Source organism: Uranotaenia lowii, chromosome 3, assembly GCF_029784155.1.
Source record: "Uranotaenia lowii strain MFRU-FL chromosome 3, ASM2978415v1, whole genome shotgun sequence".
Lineage (NCBI taxonomy): Eukaryota > Metazoa > Arthropoda > Insecta > Diptera > Culicidae > Uranotaenia > Uranotaenia lowii.
In genome coordinates, this window is record NC_073693.1 from 65,071,782 (window position 1) to 65,089,545 (window position 17,764).

General features: G+C 38.1%; 2 protein-coding genes across 4 annotated transcripts in view; one reads left to right on the plus strand and one right to left on the minus strand.

Moving 5' to 3' along the window:
• Positions 1-17,764, minus strand: part of LOC129750901 (breast cancer anti-estrogen resistance protein 1) — a 366,374-nt gene that overhangs the window by 159,491 nt on the left and 189,119 nt on the right. The window lies entirely within an intron of this gene.
• Positions 8,569-13,098, plus strand: LOC129750900 (uncharacterized). Of its 2 annotated transcripts, none has more exons than XM_055746068.1 (2): positions 8,569-10,494; positions 10,594-13,098. In XM_055746068.1, exons 1-2 carry the CDS (start codon positions 8,857-8,859, stop codon positions 12,946-12,948), a joined length of 3,993 nt encoding a protein of 1,330 aa, XP_055602043.1. In that variant the 5' UTR covers positions 8,569-8,856; the 3' UTR covers positions 12,949-13,098. The 2 variants fall into 2 exon arrangements, with proteins under 2 accessions (XP_055602043.1, XP_055602046.1); XM_055746071.1 differs by having other exon boundaries at positions 8,569-8,718; positions 10,132-13,098.

Here is a 17,764-nt window from a genome sequence, read left to right on the forward strand (position 1 = left end):
CAAAAAGTTGGCAAAAAAATGACAAAACATGACAAGTGTGGTAAAAGTATGACAAAATTATGACAAAAAAAATCTGACAAATAGGACTGAAATTTACAATACAATGGAAAAATATTTACTAACACAACTCTGTCGAAAATATGTTAAATCTGATTAAAATATGACAATATTTTAACAAAAATATGATAAAAAAGACAAAATCATGGCATAAAAAATGACAAATGTCATAAACAATTGACAAAAATATGACAAATATGACAAAATTATGACAAGCGTGATAAAAATATGACAATAAATTGACAAAATCATGACATGAAATTGTGATAAAATCAGACAAATTTATATATTTGAAAATTTGATATCAAAAGAACAAAAATACGACTATGTTGTTAAACTATGTGAAAATTTGACAAAATGATTAAATTACAAATGTGGTATCTTCCAGATTGTTGTCATTTTTTAACCACATATATTATTTTATTGTCAATTTTTTGTGATAATTTTGTTTTAATTATAAGATTTATGTCATAATGTTGTCTTATTTTCATCACATCAGACATGTTTTTGACAACGGTTTCTCGAAGTTTATTCATCTTATTGTTAAATTTATGTCGTATTTGTTAGACTTTGTCCTAATTTTGTAATTTTGTTGTCATGTTTTGTCATTGAATTGCAAATAATTTGCTTCATTTTTGTGTTATTTATCATATTTTTATCACGTTTGTCAAATTTTTGTCTCATTTGTCGGATATTTGTCTTATTTTTGTTATGTTTTGTCATTTTATTGTCAATTTTTTGTCATATTTATGACATAATTGTTTAATTGATGTCATTTTATTGGCAAATTTTAGTCATAATTGTCAGATTTTTCTCATACTTTTGTCAAAATTTTATCATGTTTTCAACATATTTATCACATTGTGTAATAATTTTGTCATTTTTTGACCACATTTTGTCATATTTTTGTCATTATTAATTACCATAAATTCAATTCTCATGAATTTTATATTCATCCATCCTCTTGTCCCCCCTTCAAATAATCGTATAGTCTCAGCGATTTTCAATTCGCGTTTTCTTTTTGAATCCCAATTCATAATTTGCAAAAATGGCAAAAACAAATGCTTACTGAAATTATCAGCAACTTTCGCTGACACTGATTAAATGCTTACACTGCAGTCACTGATCAAAAACAGTGAGTTACAGAAATGCCTAAGCGAAAGACGCTTTCGTAGCTTTCGAGTGAAACAAGTTAGTTCGGGTTTACGAGTGAGCTTTCTACTGACTGATAGACATATTCACACAGCTTTCTGTGGGCACGAGGATGACCGAGCCGATCAGAAGCTTTTATATTTGTTGACTTTTCTATTCCGTTCATTTCAGTTGAAGCTTTTTACACTGATAGAAAATCACAGTCAGTATCATTTGTGCTTTAAGAAAATTTGCAGCACTGATTTTCGGGTCAGAACCAAACAATCATATTTATGTTCCTGTAGACGCGCAATATAACTGATAAATCTATATATTTTTTTTCTCCGTGTATAGATCTTAATTATTGAAATATTTTTCAAAAGGGATTTCGAGTTGAAGTGACAAAAATAGCATGTAATTTACGAATCGGAGAATTTTTTTTTATTTTTCAACTGGAGAAAGTTATAAAAAGCTTGAAAAGCACCCCCCCCCCCCTTTCTCGAAATATCCAAAAAACCCAAAGGGGAAAATAAATAAAGTTTGAAGTATTATATGGAAATTTTAGAAAATTAATCAAATATTCTTAAGATAAGGAGTGCAAAAAAATTGTTTGTGGAAGATGTGAGTTTGATCACCTTTTGAACGCTTGATTTTATTGAATTTTCAGGTAAAAAATTATTTGATTTTAGGGTTTTGTGCAATGATATAGTATTTTTATTGCATACAACCTCCATAACTTGTATTCCAATTTATTAGTTTTTCTCATTATTTTTATTATCCCTCCCTTGCGATGATCCAACTCCGAGTGACAAAAGAAGGATTTAAATTTGTTCCGGCCTTAAGCCAACTGATGCATCTGTGCTATTTAGCTACGAAAAATGTGTATATGTTAATTCGAAGCCTGCTCTACATTTGACGGGGATAAAGAGAGAGAAATTCCATACAATTAAAATATACATTTTTGCATTGTTTGCCTTTGAAGCAAATAAATGCAGAGTATTAGTTTGAGATTTCCAACATTGATCGAAAAAAAAACAAATTTTAGATAAGGTTTTGAAAACAAGAATAACTCCTCTTAGTATTGCAGTTTGAAGCTGAAGTTGCTGCTTCCACTTCAAAGAACAATTGTGAAATTTTAATTTGACGTACTGATATTTTTTTTTATAATTTAAAAATGTGTTGCAAAGCACACCGGGTCAGCGAGTAAATAAAGAAGAATTAAAGTCACGTTGAGATTTTAAATGATTCAATATAAATATTTCTTACCGATAGAAGAAGAATACAACATACCCCTCTAATATACATAATTTTTATAAAAAACCTGGCAAAATCCGGGCATTTCTTTTCGAAATCGAGACCAAAAATCCGGGCAATATTCTGGCAATTTTTGTCAAAACCCAGAAATTACTTAACAAAAATCAAAATAAAAGAATTGAAAAAAATAATATTTTCATCAAAATTAAAAAAAAAATTCAAATCGTATTTTAGTCTTCGAAAAATCCTTTCATGATTATTTTTGCAAAATTTGCTTATATTTTTTTGTTTTGTTGGCTAAATAAAAAAAAAATTACAACACAATTTAATTTTTTTTTTGTATTATTTGCCAATTAAAGTGAAAAAATCTGGGCCGGGCTGGACTGTTCTAAAATTTTGTATCAAATATCCGGACAAACCCGGATAAAACCGGGCAATCTGGCAACCTTACTCTAATATGTGTTATTAGCCTACTTGGTTGAATAATTCTACTGAATCAAAGCAATAGAAATGCCCTCTAACTCAACCACGGTATAAGAAAGATTCAGAAAGTTATTTCGATAGAAACTTACTATCTTCTCCAGAGAGCGATTTCGATCGAAAACGCTCATTGAAGATGATAGTAAGTTGCTATCGAAATACCGGTATCTGAACTTTTCTTATACCGTGGTTGTCCTTGAATGTCAGAAGTTTATCTTCATGTCCCAACATAAGCAGAAGCTCACTTTAACCGGTTCGTTTTCTGTCGCCTTGTAACAAATCAAAGCGATAATATCTATAGAAAGTAGTATGCATCAACATTTACTGTTATCGATACAAGTTGACAGTTCATTAACTTGATCAATCTCTCCCCTCCTTTTTAACTATATTTTCCATGTTTCATCAATGAATGTATGTAGATATATGGCAAAGCTCTCACATCCTCCCAAGCCCAATCAATCGGCAAGTCCATTAATGTCAACTCCCTGCCCTGGCCAGACAAAGACTTAAGTGATAAAAAATCAATAATCATTAGCCGAAAGCAGCGAGGGGGACCCTGAAGCCTGACTAGCTAGCCTAGTGAATATGGGAAAGTGATCGTAAAATATGAGCTGCTTGTTGCACTTTTTCACATACTTATGTAGTGTTGTTCGTTGAATTTGGATTTTTTATTTATATTTTTCACCCTTTTCTTAGGGGCCAAACACAATGGGGGAAGTTCATAAAACGGTGATTTTTTTTAAAAAAGCATCCGTCACTAGCAACCCGCATTGGTGATGTCTTAATAAATTTGCATCCGGTCGTTTGGGTGTTGCTTAAGGTGTTTTTTTATTTGCTGACTAGTCACATTCGCGTCAAGTTTGGAACTAGTCATTCGAAAAGTTTGGAGAGGCTTTTGGCACCGTAATTTTCCGGCTCGAAAACCGGGAACAAACCAAATCAATGGGTGAAAGTGATGATTTTATGGGGGCCTTGTAGCTGTGAACTCTGTTTTTGGACCCCGCAATTTGGTAGGCCCCTTCTAAAGTGGGTTTTTGTTTCGCACCTTCCAAATTGGTGGGCAAAAGGAAGTAATTTTGGGTTATGTTTGAATATTAGTAATTTGGTTAGATTTATGCTTGCGGATGTTTGGATGGTATAATCTCAAGGTTCATTTTATTAGGTAACTTTGCACATTTCTGTTTGAACAGCTTGTTGATTAACTCTGCCTACAACAAATGTTAAAAGGAAACTTTTCCAATAGTTTGGATTTTGTACCTATTTTTTATAAAAGTGGGGGGAGGCTTAATAGCGTTACATTATCCGAACATATGGGAAAATTTTGCCCCACATGTACATACAAGTTACAGCTAAAATTAAGATTTTTCAGTTTTGCAAAATCAAATGGTGTCAAATTTCCATACAAACTTGAGGCTTGTTAAGCCACGGCTTAGAATTTAAAGGAACCTAACTAAAGATATAAAGATATAACAACAGAAAATGAAATAAATGACATCTGTTAACCAATAATAACGAAGATGGTTTAAGTCGAAATAAAAATAACAATAACTTTATCAAAGAAAATAACATCTTATATAGCCTGCAATTCGGTTTCAAAGCTGGGTCCAGTACGCTTATTGCAATGTGTTTATTGATAGATTCGGTAATTGAAAACATAGACACAAAAAAAATTGTAGGAGGATTGTTTCTGGACTTAAAAAAAGCCTTTGAGACGCTTGATCATGACGTTCTTCTTAGGAAACTGGATTGCTATGGAATAAGAGGAGTAGCTAATAATATCCTTCGTAGCTATCTTACTGGACGGAAACAGTATGTTTCTATTGATAAAATAAATAGCTCGTTGGGACAAATAGAAGTGGGTGTGCCTCAAGGTAGTAACATTGGGCCACTACTTTTTCTACTATACATCAATGACTTACATTACTACTATACATCAATGACATTACATGGTACCCCCAGATTATTTGCAGATGACACAGCTTTTATTTATCCAGAGAATTGTCCCAATGTCATAATCGGAAAAATGCAAAAAGGCTTAGAGATTCTGGGTAAATACTTTAATAGCAATCTGCTGACCCTAAACCTTTCTAAGACCAAATACATGATATTTCGTTCAGCAAGAAGGAGAATTTATTGCAGCAATGACCTTTCTTATGATAATACTATAATCGAAAAGGTGGATAACTTTAAATATTTGGGGATCACGCTTGATTAAACACTTTCGTGGAGTTTTCATGTCAACAACCTTATAAAGAAAACATCGTCCTTGAGTGGTATTCTTTGGCGAATTAGAAGTTTTTTGCCGCGTCATGTTTTAATTAAATTTTATTTTGCTTTCATTCACTCTCAGTTGAACTATCTCATCGCGGTATGGGGCAGGGCTTCCCTGTCTATCCTCGGGCGATTGCAGACATTACAAAATCGTTGCATAAAAACCATATTCAAACTTCCTTATCTCTACCCTACGTCTTTACTGTACTCGAATACAACTTACAATATTTTACCTCTTACCCACTTGTGTAGTCTGCAAACATTATTGTATGTCTTCGACAATTTGAACCCATTAGACAACACAAGAAATTTATTGTTTAACTCAGGCACTCGTTCTTGCCATACTCGTCAATCACATCATTTGCTTCGAAGCCGTTGCTTAACATCTTTTGGTCAACGCAGAATTTCTTACATTGGACCTGCTTCTTACAATTGCCTTCCAGAAGTTGTCAAAAATGCTAACAACCGCAACATTTTCAAATCGAAAGTGATACGTCACCTCAAGGAACTTCAGTCGTAAACCTTCCCGATCAGGAGGGAAAAACAAAATTATATCAAAATGAGATAATTTGATACTTATTTTTTTCTATCTAAATGCGTTATAATTCAGTACTCGTAGGATGTTAAAATATCTCAAATTATATCAAAAAATCTATACGATCATAGCTAAATTATATCAGTTTTTGATATGCTCCTTTCAAGATTATATCTCGTTCAGAGAGCATAGTTTGATATTGGACAGAACAAATTATATCAAAATTATAACTTATCAAGATATGAGTGCTTCGAGAAAATTTTCTAGTGGAAGGTCAATAAACCACATTATTTGATAAAACCATGCCCCATTTTTGGTTTCCCAAAAATTTTATTCAATTTTATGAATCTGTTGAGCGAAACTCGTTGATGTAAGGTTTGAGCCGTCGACTTCGATGTCCGTGTTTCAGAAAACGTTGTACGTATATCAAAATAAGATATAATCATTTTATTTTAGGACAATCCGAAAAAAAATCTTGATCATTGAATATGGGCTCAACTCCATTCAAGTTTGTCAATCAGAATAAGATATAATTCAGATTGGAGAAACTTAAAATCGAAAATTTGCAGTACTTAATTATAACTGAATCAGATGTAAATATCTTGGTGAGATACGTTTGAGTTATTATTTTGATATGCTCTCCTGATCGGGTTATCATCATGCCAGTATTTTTTTATTTTTTGTTACACATATATTTTAACTAATTTTTTTTTCTAAAGTAACGTTAACATTTTTTTTGTAAATATTTTTTCCTAGTTAGTATATTAGCTTTATCAATTAATTTTTAATTTGTTTCTTTTGTATTAATTATTTATAAAATATGGATCTCTTCAAAGGAATACTCTTTCCACTGCCCGATCAGGAGAGAAAAACAAAATTATATCAAGATGAGATATTTTGATACTAATTTTTTCCTATCTAAATGAGTTATTATTCAGTACTCGTAGGATGTTAAAATATCTCAAATTATATCAAAAACTCTATGTGATCATAGCTGAGTTATATCAGTTTTAGATATGCTCCTTTCAAGATTATATCTCATTCAGATAGCATAGTTTGATATTGGACAGAACAAAACCTATCAAAATTATAACTTATCAAGATATGAGTGCTTCGAGAAAAATTTCTAGTGGAATGTCAATAAACCACATTATATGCTAAAATCATGCTCCATTTTTAGTTTCCCAAAAATTGGATTCAATTTATGGATCTGATGAGCGAAATTCATTAATGCACGGTTTGGGCCGTTGACTTCGATGTCCGTGTTTCATAAAAAGTTGCACGTATATCAAAATATGATATAATCATTTTATTTTAGGACAATCCGAAAAAAATCTTTATCATTGAAAATGATCTCAACCCCATTCGAGTCTGTCAATCAGAATAAGATATAATTCAGATTGGAAAAACTTAAAATCAAAATTTTTGAGTACTTAGTTAGAACCGAATCAGATGTAAATATCTTGGTGAGATACGTTTGAGTTATTATTTTGATATGCTCTCCTGATCGGGTGAGATTCATTCTTAGTTTAGTTTAGTTTACTTGTCTAGCTTCATTCCCTTGCATTAAGTAAAAAACATTTTTGTTAAGGTTCTCAGCATGAATAAATTTTGCTCGCGTTTTTGTTTTTTCTTGTTTGCTGCCAGACATGCTGAAAACAGAAAGCGTCCATTACCAGGGGGCTCATATGAGCTTTTTGGTGTGGGGGAGTGTGGTGGGCCGCTTTATATGTGTAGAAAAAGGATGCATCAAACGAGCGCATCATAAATAAAAATGCTCCAATTTAATCATTGAAGGCGTTATAAACTTTATGATCTCATCAGGAATTCAATTAATGCAAGGCTTGCAGCCTCGCCATAAAAGAGATCAAACTTAGTTATGCGGTTGATGATCCATCAGAATGAAGCTGAAGAAAAAAAAAATGCTCAAAATAACTGCGAGAGTTCATCCCATCAACTAGGTAGAGACACCCTCAGATTGAGGTAGGTGCAGTCTGTTTCATTCCAGGTTAAATCAGTTGACTGACACCCCGACACCCCAACCTGGTCCTCATCCTTTTCAGAATGATATCCGTCTTCGGGAAACATCAACTTATCTTCTATCATCCCGCAAAAACGCGTGGCTCCACCATCACTTTTACCGGAAGGGCTGGTCTGCGGATGATAAGCCTTCGGGAAGGAAGCCAAAGCAGAGAACCGGGAATTTAATCAAGTTTTGCGGCTTTATGGGAAACGTTCTGGAGCATCTCAGCTCAGTACAATGACACCTGGCAGCTTTCGCTGGAGAAGAGGCGAGCCAATATGTATTAACTAAGGAAGAAGGAAGAAAAACTTCACCTGGCGGCGCGGCTGCCTTCTACTTCTGTCGTTGAAAGGCAACGAGACGTGAAGTGTTCTTGGCGCTTCATTTTGTTTCGCTCTGCTTATAGAAGGTAGGGTACTTCTTTAGTACTTCTACCACCTTTTGCCAGCCGTGCCAGCACTCGGATCACAGAAGTATGTACAGACTTAAGTGCGCTGCTGCTACTGCTGTTCTGTTCATCGTTGCGCTTGAATTGCATAGCTTCCGGTGCGATGTGGTGGATGCACTGTATAAATTTTCTTTTGTTCAATTTTTTTTTTGGATACGGGATGTAGACCGGTAATGCATGTGTTGAGGCATTTACGGACGACCAAATTATAGCGAACCGAAATCATCACTTGACAGCGGTACCGTGCGTATCGAACCGACAACACCAACACATACGCACCCGCGTATGGAATGACGACGAAGAAGGTAGATAAAGCCGGGTCCCGGCAACTGCGCAGTTAGTTCACTTTCGACAATCGAAGAATAAACGGCGGACAAATCCAAAATTTCAGTTTGCGCGTTTAATTTCTTTTCGGTCCAGAAATAACCGAACATAAAGTGGTCCTTCGAGCCGGATTTGCAGTCCACAAATGTAGCAGCGCACTTTTCCGTCCGGTCAATAAAAGAACGTATACGCAAGGTGAAAGAACTTCGTTTGTGCATCAACTGTCTGAGCAATAAGCATTTTTTGGCGGACTGCCCTAGCTCCTCTTGTCGTCGATGCTCAGACAGACATCACACATTGCTGCACCTTGAATTCTCCCAACCGAAACCCGATATGAAATATGATTCCAACTCTCGTGGTCGCGATAATCAGCCGAAACCTCCTAATCCTGATGGTCAAAATTACCGGTCTGCCCCAACCTCGTCTGGTCAAACAAATCGTTCAGTTCAGAGTACCCAGAACTCGTCGTCCAACCCCTCATTGACTCATGCAACCGTGACATCCAAACAGGTTTTGCTTTACACTGCAACCGTCGTGATTGAAAATTCTTACGGCGAACGGTTTGACTGTCGTGCCTTGTTAGATGGTGCATCTATGGCCAACATCATCACTAAAGACTGCGCCAAAAAGCTGAGCTTGAAGTCTAGATCAACTAACATGGAACTAAGTGGAGTGTGTCACCAACATTCAAAAATTCGTCGTATTGTGCGAGCCTTTGTTATGTCCAGACACTGTGACTACGCAAGATTTATCGAGTTCCTTGAAGCAGACAACGTCACTGCGAATCTTCCTCTACAACCCTTTGAAACGTCTTCTTGGAAATTACCTGACGATGTTATTCCCTCTGACCCCTCTTTCAACATACCAGGGCGAATCGACATGCTTCTCGGTATGGAATTGTACTGGGAAATATTTCCTGGAAGGCAAGAGTTTATGGATGGAAAATTTTCGTTCCGTGAAACCAAGTTCGGCTGGGTAGTTGGTGGAATAATTGAGCGACAGGGCGAGTTTACCGAAACTGATGATTGTTTCTGCAACGTTATGACAAATGAAGAGTTGCATGAGAAACTTAAAAGATTTTGGGAAGTTGAGGAACTCCAACCATCAGAATCAGTCTCTGAGGAAGCATTAGCCGAAACTCATTTTTGTGACACGGTCGAAAGAACAGCTGATGGTACATATATAACTAGACTACCGTTTCGAAAGGGAGCTACATTGGGCAATTCTTTAAATCTTGCTCACCAAAGATTTCTTGCTATGGAATATCGCTTACTCAAGAATCCCACATTGTATGATGACTACAAAGCGTTTATGGCCGAATATTTATCCATGGGCCATATGATAAAAATCGGAACTATCGATACAGTGGTTGACGGTCCAGACCAGTACTTCCTTCCCCACCACCCTGTCCTCCGACCATCTAGTAGCACCACCAAATTACGTGTCGTTTTCAATGCGTCCTCAAAAACTTCGAACGGTCAGTCCCTGAACGATAATCTTTTGGTCGGCCCAACCATTCAACAGAATTCGGCAGATATTATTTTGAGGTTTCGAAAACATCGAGTCGCTATGTCAGCTGATATTTCAAAAATGTACCGAATGATAAAGATGCACCAAGATGATCAACGGTTCCAAAAAATTCTGTGGCGATCTAGTCCTGATAGTGAAATATCTGTGTATCAGTTGACAACCCTCACGTACGGCACGGCCTGTGCTCCCTTCAGCGCTACTAGATGTCTTCTACAACTCTGCCAAGACGAGAAAGATCGTTTTCCTTATGCTGCGGCTCGTGGTACTACTGACTTCTACATGGACGATGCATTGACCGGTGCGGACAGCACTGACGAAGCAAGGACTCTACAAACTGAACTCATCGAAATGTGTTGTTCCGGAGGGATGGTTCTGCATAAATGGTGCTCCAACGATAGCAAAATCCTGGATGCTGTTCCCAGCGAGAATCAAGAACAAAAGGTAATTTTCTCGAACGACAAATCAACAAAGACACTTGGGCTAACCTGGCAGCCTAACACTGATCTCTTTGTCCTTGATTTCTCATCCATCGAATTCAAGACTTGCGGATGTACGAAGCGTGAAATTCTGTCAGACGTGGCAAAGCTGTATGACCCGATCGGACTGATCGGTCCTGTGATTCTGACAGCCAAGTTGATTGTTCAGGAGGCATGGAAAAGCGGATATGGCTGGGACGACGTTGTAGACGAAGGGTTGAAAAACAAGTGGCTAAAATTTCGCTCTCAAATTCAACTAGTAGACCAAATCAAAGTCCCGAGGTGTGTGCTCCCTAATAACCAATTAAAGTCCATTGAACTACATGGCTTCTCCGACGCTTCGAAATCGGGCTACGGAGCCTGCGCGTATGTAAGATCGGTCGATTGCGAAGATAAAGTGTCGGTTCAGCTCCTTTGCTCAAAATCGCGTATAGCTCCAATTCGTAAAACAGAGGAGGAACAGTTAACTATTCCAAGACTCGAGTTATGCGGCGCTCATGTTTTAGCTCAAATCATTGAAAATGTGAAACGATCTTTTGAAATTACCTTTGACCAAATAATTCTTTGGAGTGATTCCATGGTAGTATTAACTTGGATCCAAACACCATCTACTAAGCTCAAAACATATATTTCTAACCGAGTAGATTACATCCAAAAAACGACCAGTCCAGCTTTGTGGCAGCACATTGGCACGAAGGAGAACCCAGCCGATGCCCTGTCACGAGGACTCATGCCGAACGAGATTGTCGACTTCGATAAATGGTGGCACGGGCCGTGCTTCCTGCAGAACATCGAGGCTACATGGTTATCTGACGACAAGCCAAACATCGAAATCGAGGACATCCCAGAACTGAAGGCATTGGTGAGCGTGGTCAACGAGCGGTTCAGCATCTTCGAAAATATTGGCAGCTTCGAATCGATGCTACGCACGATGGTCCAGATGCTGCGATTCATCAGAAAAAAGCCGAAACAACCCTGCACGTTTCGGACGAATGTGTATCACGTGCTGGAACTCAACGATGCTTTGGTGAAATTGGTGAAGCTAGTCCAAGAAGAAGTTTTCTCTGACGTCATCGAAAAACTTCGCAACGGCAAGTCAATTCCCCGAGACAGTCATCTGCTAACTCTCGGACCATATCTCGACGACGACGGTGTGATGCGAGTTCGTGGACGACTTCAAAAGGCGCAGATTCCCGAGGACATGAAGAACCAAATGATCCTCCCTGCAGACCATCCGTTCACAGTAGCATTGATACGGTCGTATCACACCAAGTACCTCCACGCAGGACCTCGTCTTACCATCGAAGCTCTACGCCAAAAGTTCTGGATTGTACGAGGACAAAACATAGTGAAGAAGGTGATTCGCCAATGTACCAAGTGCTTCAGACGAAACCCGAAAATTTTGAGTCAACCTGTTGGCGAGCTTCCTGTCTGTCGAGTCGAGCAAAATTATCCTTTCTACAACACCGGAGTAGACTTTGCTGGGCCTGTGAGTTTACAGCAACGAAACCGAAGATCGACGGTCACGTACAAGGGCTACATCGCTGTGTTTATTTGCATGGCGACTCGGGCGATCCATTTGGAGCTGGTCGGGGACCTGACATCCGAGGCGTTTATTGGGGCTCTCCAAAGATTTGTCGGACGACGAGGTAATTGTGCTCATATATATTCAGATAACGGTCGGAATTTTTTAGGGGCGAAGCGAATCCTCGCAGAGCTGCGAAAGTTGTTTTGCGACGAACAGCACCAACAATCCCTGGTCAACTACTGCTGCGAAGAGTTCATCTCTTGGCACTTCCAGCCACCTTACTCTCCTAACTTTGGTGGCAGCTGGGAGTCTGGTGTAAAATCTATGAAAACGCACCTACGAGCAGTGTTGGGCAACGCAGTGCTAACCTACGAAGAGATGTCGACGGTGCTGGCGCGGATCGAGGGGGCCCTCAACTCGCGCCCATTGTGTCCTCAATCAACCGATCCGGGTGACCTGACCGTTCTCACCCCGGGTCATTTCCTGATCTTCCGACCATTGAAAGACCTACCAGAGCCCGATTTCCAGAAGACGAAGACATCCCTGATGAAAAGGTGGCAACACGTGTCGAGACTGGTTCGACACTTCTGGCAACGATGGCACATCAACTACTTGACCCAACTGCAGAACCGAACCAAACTTGATCAAGCGAAGAACATCGAACCTGGACAGGTGGTCGTGGTGCGCGACGAGAATCTACCACCCCAAAGGTGGATCCTAGGCCGAATAGTCGAAACCTTCCCAGGACCGGACGGTATAGTACGAGTCGCTGACATCCGGACCCAAGACGGCATAATTCGACGATCGATTTCGAGATTGTGTATGTTGCCAATCCAGGACAATTTGGTGACACTACACACAACCATCAAGACTGGGTCCCAGAACGTTTGATTTTTTGGAAGGTTGCCTCCTTCCACCCTGGGGAGTATGTTGAGGCATTTACGGACGACCAAATTATAGCGAACCGAAATCATCACTTGACAGCGGTACCGTGCGTATCGAACCGACAACACCAACACATACGCACCCGCGTATGGAATGACGACGAAGAAGGTAGATAAAGCCGGGTCCCGGCAACTGCGCAGTTAGTTCACTTTCGACAATCGAAGAATAAACGGCGGACAAATCCAAAATTTCAGTTTGCGCGTTTAATTTCTTTTCGGTCCAGAAATAACCGAACAGCATGTGTTACAATTGATTTAACCTCAATTGGATTTTGGTGTGAGCAAGTCCTTTGTTAAACAGTTGCCAAACTTGGTCAGAGTGTAGTAATGCGGTTTCAACGTACTTCACAAAACCGGCATTACAAGAAACTTGTCGTGAAGAATTATTGATTTACAGATCATTGATTGTTATAATCGAATTTTCAACCTAAAGTAGAAGCTTTTTTCGATCATTTTATTAAAGTAAAAGAAATAAACAATAGATTTGGTCTGGTTTTGGTATGCCAGGCGTACTGGGTTCGATTCCCGGTATCGGCGAAAAAACTTTCGGGTTCGAATCCGATAAGTGACCGACAGGTAGGGTGTGTTTCCTCATTTAATGACTCTTTAATAAGAATGTTCGATAAGTTGCCAGCTGGTCGGTATATACACAGGTGAGGAATACCTGGCGTAGATTCATAACAATGGAAATGTGATGAATTTTACACGGTTGCGGAACTGATTGTCTCGTTCTCCAAATAAGACTCACACATACACAAAACACATTCATTACATGACAGTTCACACGAAGCCATGGTGTCGGGTATGTGGTGATTTGCATTGAAGATTAGCTGAACTCTTGATCTAAAGAATGCAACTCAGCCCATATGTTGGCGAAACTGCGGTGAATCCGTGCACCCATGATGGATTATCTTCATACATACATACCTGCAAAAAATAGGAATACAGGTCGTTGCAGGTATAACTAGCCCACCTGATTGATTCGTTCTTCCAAAATATACCTACATCAACACAAACACATTCACTTCATAACAGTTCATACGAAGCCATGGGGTCCGGGTATGGTGTACGCGTTTCATTGGAGATTTGTCAAACTCAATTATCTAAGAATGCATGTGAGCACATACTTAGGCAGAAACTGTGAGGGATCCGTGCACCCATGATGGATAACCAACATACATACATACATACATACATACATATCCATGATGATGGAATTTCAGGATGAATTGACTGATTTAGGGAAGATAAGGGCATTTATTTATTTATTAGTCTTCGAAAAAGTATTCCAAGCAACCAAAAGTCCCATAAAACAGGTAAAAAACGCTTACTCAGCCCCATCATTGATATGAAATCCGTTCTATGCAGCTCAAAATTTGAGTTCTTATTTATACTTTCAAGTTCCAAAACAAGTCTTAATGATTTTCTATTCAGCTTCCAGTGGCCATTTTATTCAGCATGCAAAAATCGTAAAATGAGTAAAAAATCTCTCTCTATCTCAACAACACCCTTGGAATCGGTTCATATCATATGTTCTGTACATGGTGTCGCCATGATGCCACGCACCGGATTCCAAATTCGACAAATTACTCAATTACTTCTTTCCTATATTTCGTACAAACAGTAACGTTCATAATTGTATAGAAATGGAAAGCACGCGCACTGTCACTTCGACTTTGAACTTCCATAACTTTTTACTTTGATGATATTTTTTGATCAAATTTTCTGCGTTAGATAAATCAATTATCACACTATTAAACCACAAAATTTGAGCTTTCTGGTGTTTGTGTGGCCTGAAATACAGTAATTTTAAGAAAATCGGACTTTTTGGGGTTATCTCATTCAAACTGCAATATCTCAGAAACTATGTTAGATTTTTTATTGAAATTTTGCAGAGTGTCGGAAGTTTTTGAAAAGTTCTATTGATGGGATCAAAAGTTACGCGAGGTACAATATTTTACGCATGAACCTACAAATGCGATTTCTATAGAATTTAGGACAATTCATGAGAGCAATATCGTTCCCATCCACAAATCAGTCAAAATATGTCTGGCAAAAGCAGTGAAGGAAAGAAAAAATGGAATAAATGATCCATTTGTGTTTTGAAATCAGAATCTCGAGATATTGTTTGGATTTTTTGGTTGAAATAGATTTACTGGTTGTTAAACATTAAATAGGATTTTTCTATGGAAACATTCGTCCAAAATTCTATAGAAATTCGCATAGCAATACAGGAGACGATACATATACATTCATTCATGAGGAGGATCTGCTCTGAGAGACACTATTCGTTTGCTGCCCCGAACGAACTCTCTCAACATTCGGTTGCTACATGATGCATGAAGAAGACGAGGCACGCATACTCATTTACGTTATTGAATTTGATGGATTCAAGCCGATAGCTGTCGTTGAGGAGAACATCTTCAACCTCGCCGCAAAGGTTGAGGAAACAACGACAACAACCGAACTTATTGCATTGCATAGGCCCGCAACGTATGGAGCAAGGAGGGGGGAGGGAAAAGAAACGAAAACACTAGCTGCCTGCGTGCGGTTGCTGTGCAATAATAGCAATAGCAGAAAAACCTCGGGTATTCGATCCAGGCACAAACGAGGAGACTCGGGTTTGCTGTGCCTTTTGAATTCGGTTCCCTCAAGAATGTAATAGGAGATGAGTGAGAGCCATTCGTTTGGTTTTTTTGATTCGCTGCCTCGAATGTATATTGCTTCGTGAAGGCGGGCCATGTTGAGAGCGTATACATCATTGGTTTTGTCGTTTTCGCTGCCTCAAAGCAACCTTTGCTTGCGAGTAAAGCGTTGAGCGAGAGAAGGTTGATCAATTCATACTCAACAAAATACAATCACTGGTTCTGAGAGATGTCTTAACCTATTTTTAAATGACTGCTTTGACATACAAAATTGAAAAAAATTCTAGCACACTCATTAAAATAACGCTTACATATGTCTGTTGGATTGTAGTAGCCATACGTGGGTTGATGAGATGGAATCCAAAGAAGCATTTGATTTCGTAGCGGGCTTGTAGGAGCATACAAATTTATGCAATCCAGAAGATCGTTATTTCAATATTGCAGTTCGAATGTAAATAAACACTGCACGAACTTCTTTCTACGGGATAGCGTTTCCAGAAGAATCAGGTTACATCGATGTTCATAGGAAGTCCTGACTTCGGGGTTCCAGTTAAGTTTCCGAAGAGCATAACGAACAAATGATCGCTGGACACCTTCGAGCTGCTTATTCAGGTATACTTTTGACGATCGAACAATCTAGTGTTTTAAGTGCATACACGTCGTTAAAACGGATTGTGTTGCAAAGGAGGAAACCAAGCATAGCGTAAGCCATGGCATAATATAGTATATGCGACGTCAACATGTCACACAAATCGTTAACGAACAGTATGAATATTAACGGTCCAAGATGACTGCCTTGGGGAACACCGTATGGTATCAAAAACTTCGAAGAGCAGAAAGAGTTGATTCAAGCAAAGGCCAAGCGGGAGTTCAAAACCGAGGCAAGCCACTTTGCTATCCATTCAGGACGTCCAAGGTGTCTAAGTGTTTGTCTATTACCAATATATGAGGAACGCGGTCAAAAGCTTTAAAGAAATCGATGTATACTGTGTGCACTTGCTGACGTTTGTCAAGTTTTGGTACCAAAAAATTTGTAAAATTCAAGTAAAGCTTAGTTCTTTTAGAAATGGGACACTTTCATTTGCTAATAGCTCGTTAACTAGTTATTGGATATTAAAAATTTGAACAGCATTTTGTTGCCTGTAAAAAGTACTATTCGACCTATTTTTTTCAAAATTTAAAATTTACGCGTTTTTGAGATATGTACGATGCTTGAGAAAAAGAAAAAAAAATTTTTGCACAGATTCCTTTAAAATTCGTCATTATCAAATTGATAGCTGAAAAAACCGTTGATTATTCAAAGAATTACTGAGTTTATGTGGTGGATAAGTATGCAAACACTGTCAATAATGTCCACAAAGTTCAAATCAAGCATTGGAGTGAAGCAGATGATCGGCAACAACGGTTAAGGATCATCAAGGAATGCAAGTCTCATACCAGCATTTTTAATTTTCAATAAACGAAAAGCTAAGGGTAGATCGCTGAAATGTCCAAAACAATTTTCTCCGATAAGCTGAAAGTGTTGCCTAGTGATGACTCATTGAAATCCAACCTCAAACAGCCATTTTTTGATAGTTCCAAAGCTCTTAAGCTGTAAAACCGGTACCGAAAAAAAAACGTTCAAAAATGTGATAAAAAATAACCAAATTTGTTCATTTCGAAACAACTGTATCCACTAAAATGCTTCCAGTTTCCAGTTTCCAGAGAAGTATTGGACCAAAAAGTATCAGAAATTGAAGAAGGAAGGTGAAGCCACCTAAAATATAGATTTTACAAAGTATAAGTTGGAGAAACTGATCAATACCATGACAGAAAAAAGTGTGCGCCGGCCAATGGGAGACACCAAGAATAAAGTAGAAATTTCTTTTACAAAAAACGGTAAATATTTTTTTTCAAATTTTTTCATGAAATATCATAACATTGCCTACTTTTCCTTCATAGAAAGTATTTCGTTCAAACGAATGGTTTTTGAGATACAGGCATTTGTAACTGTCCCATTTCTAAAAGAACTAAGCTTTACTTTCGCAAAACAGTTAAGGATTCAATACTGATGTTTTGAATTCGTCTTGTGAAGATGTACCTGAAAATAATCAAATTTTCGAAGGTGGTGGAAAGTAT

Coding starts and splice junctions, on each gene's coding strand:
- LOC129750900 (XM_055746068.1), top strand. CDS start 8,857: ATGAAATATGATTCCAACTCTCGTGGTCGCGATAATCAGCCGAAACCT. Junction 10,495..10,593: donor GCGAGAATCAAGAACAAAAG/GTAATTTTCTCG, acceptor ATCGAATTCAAG/ACTTGCGGATGTACGAAGCG.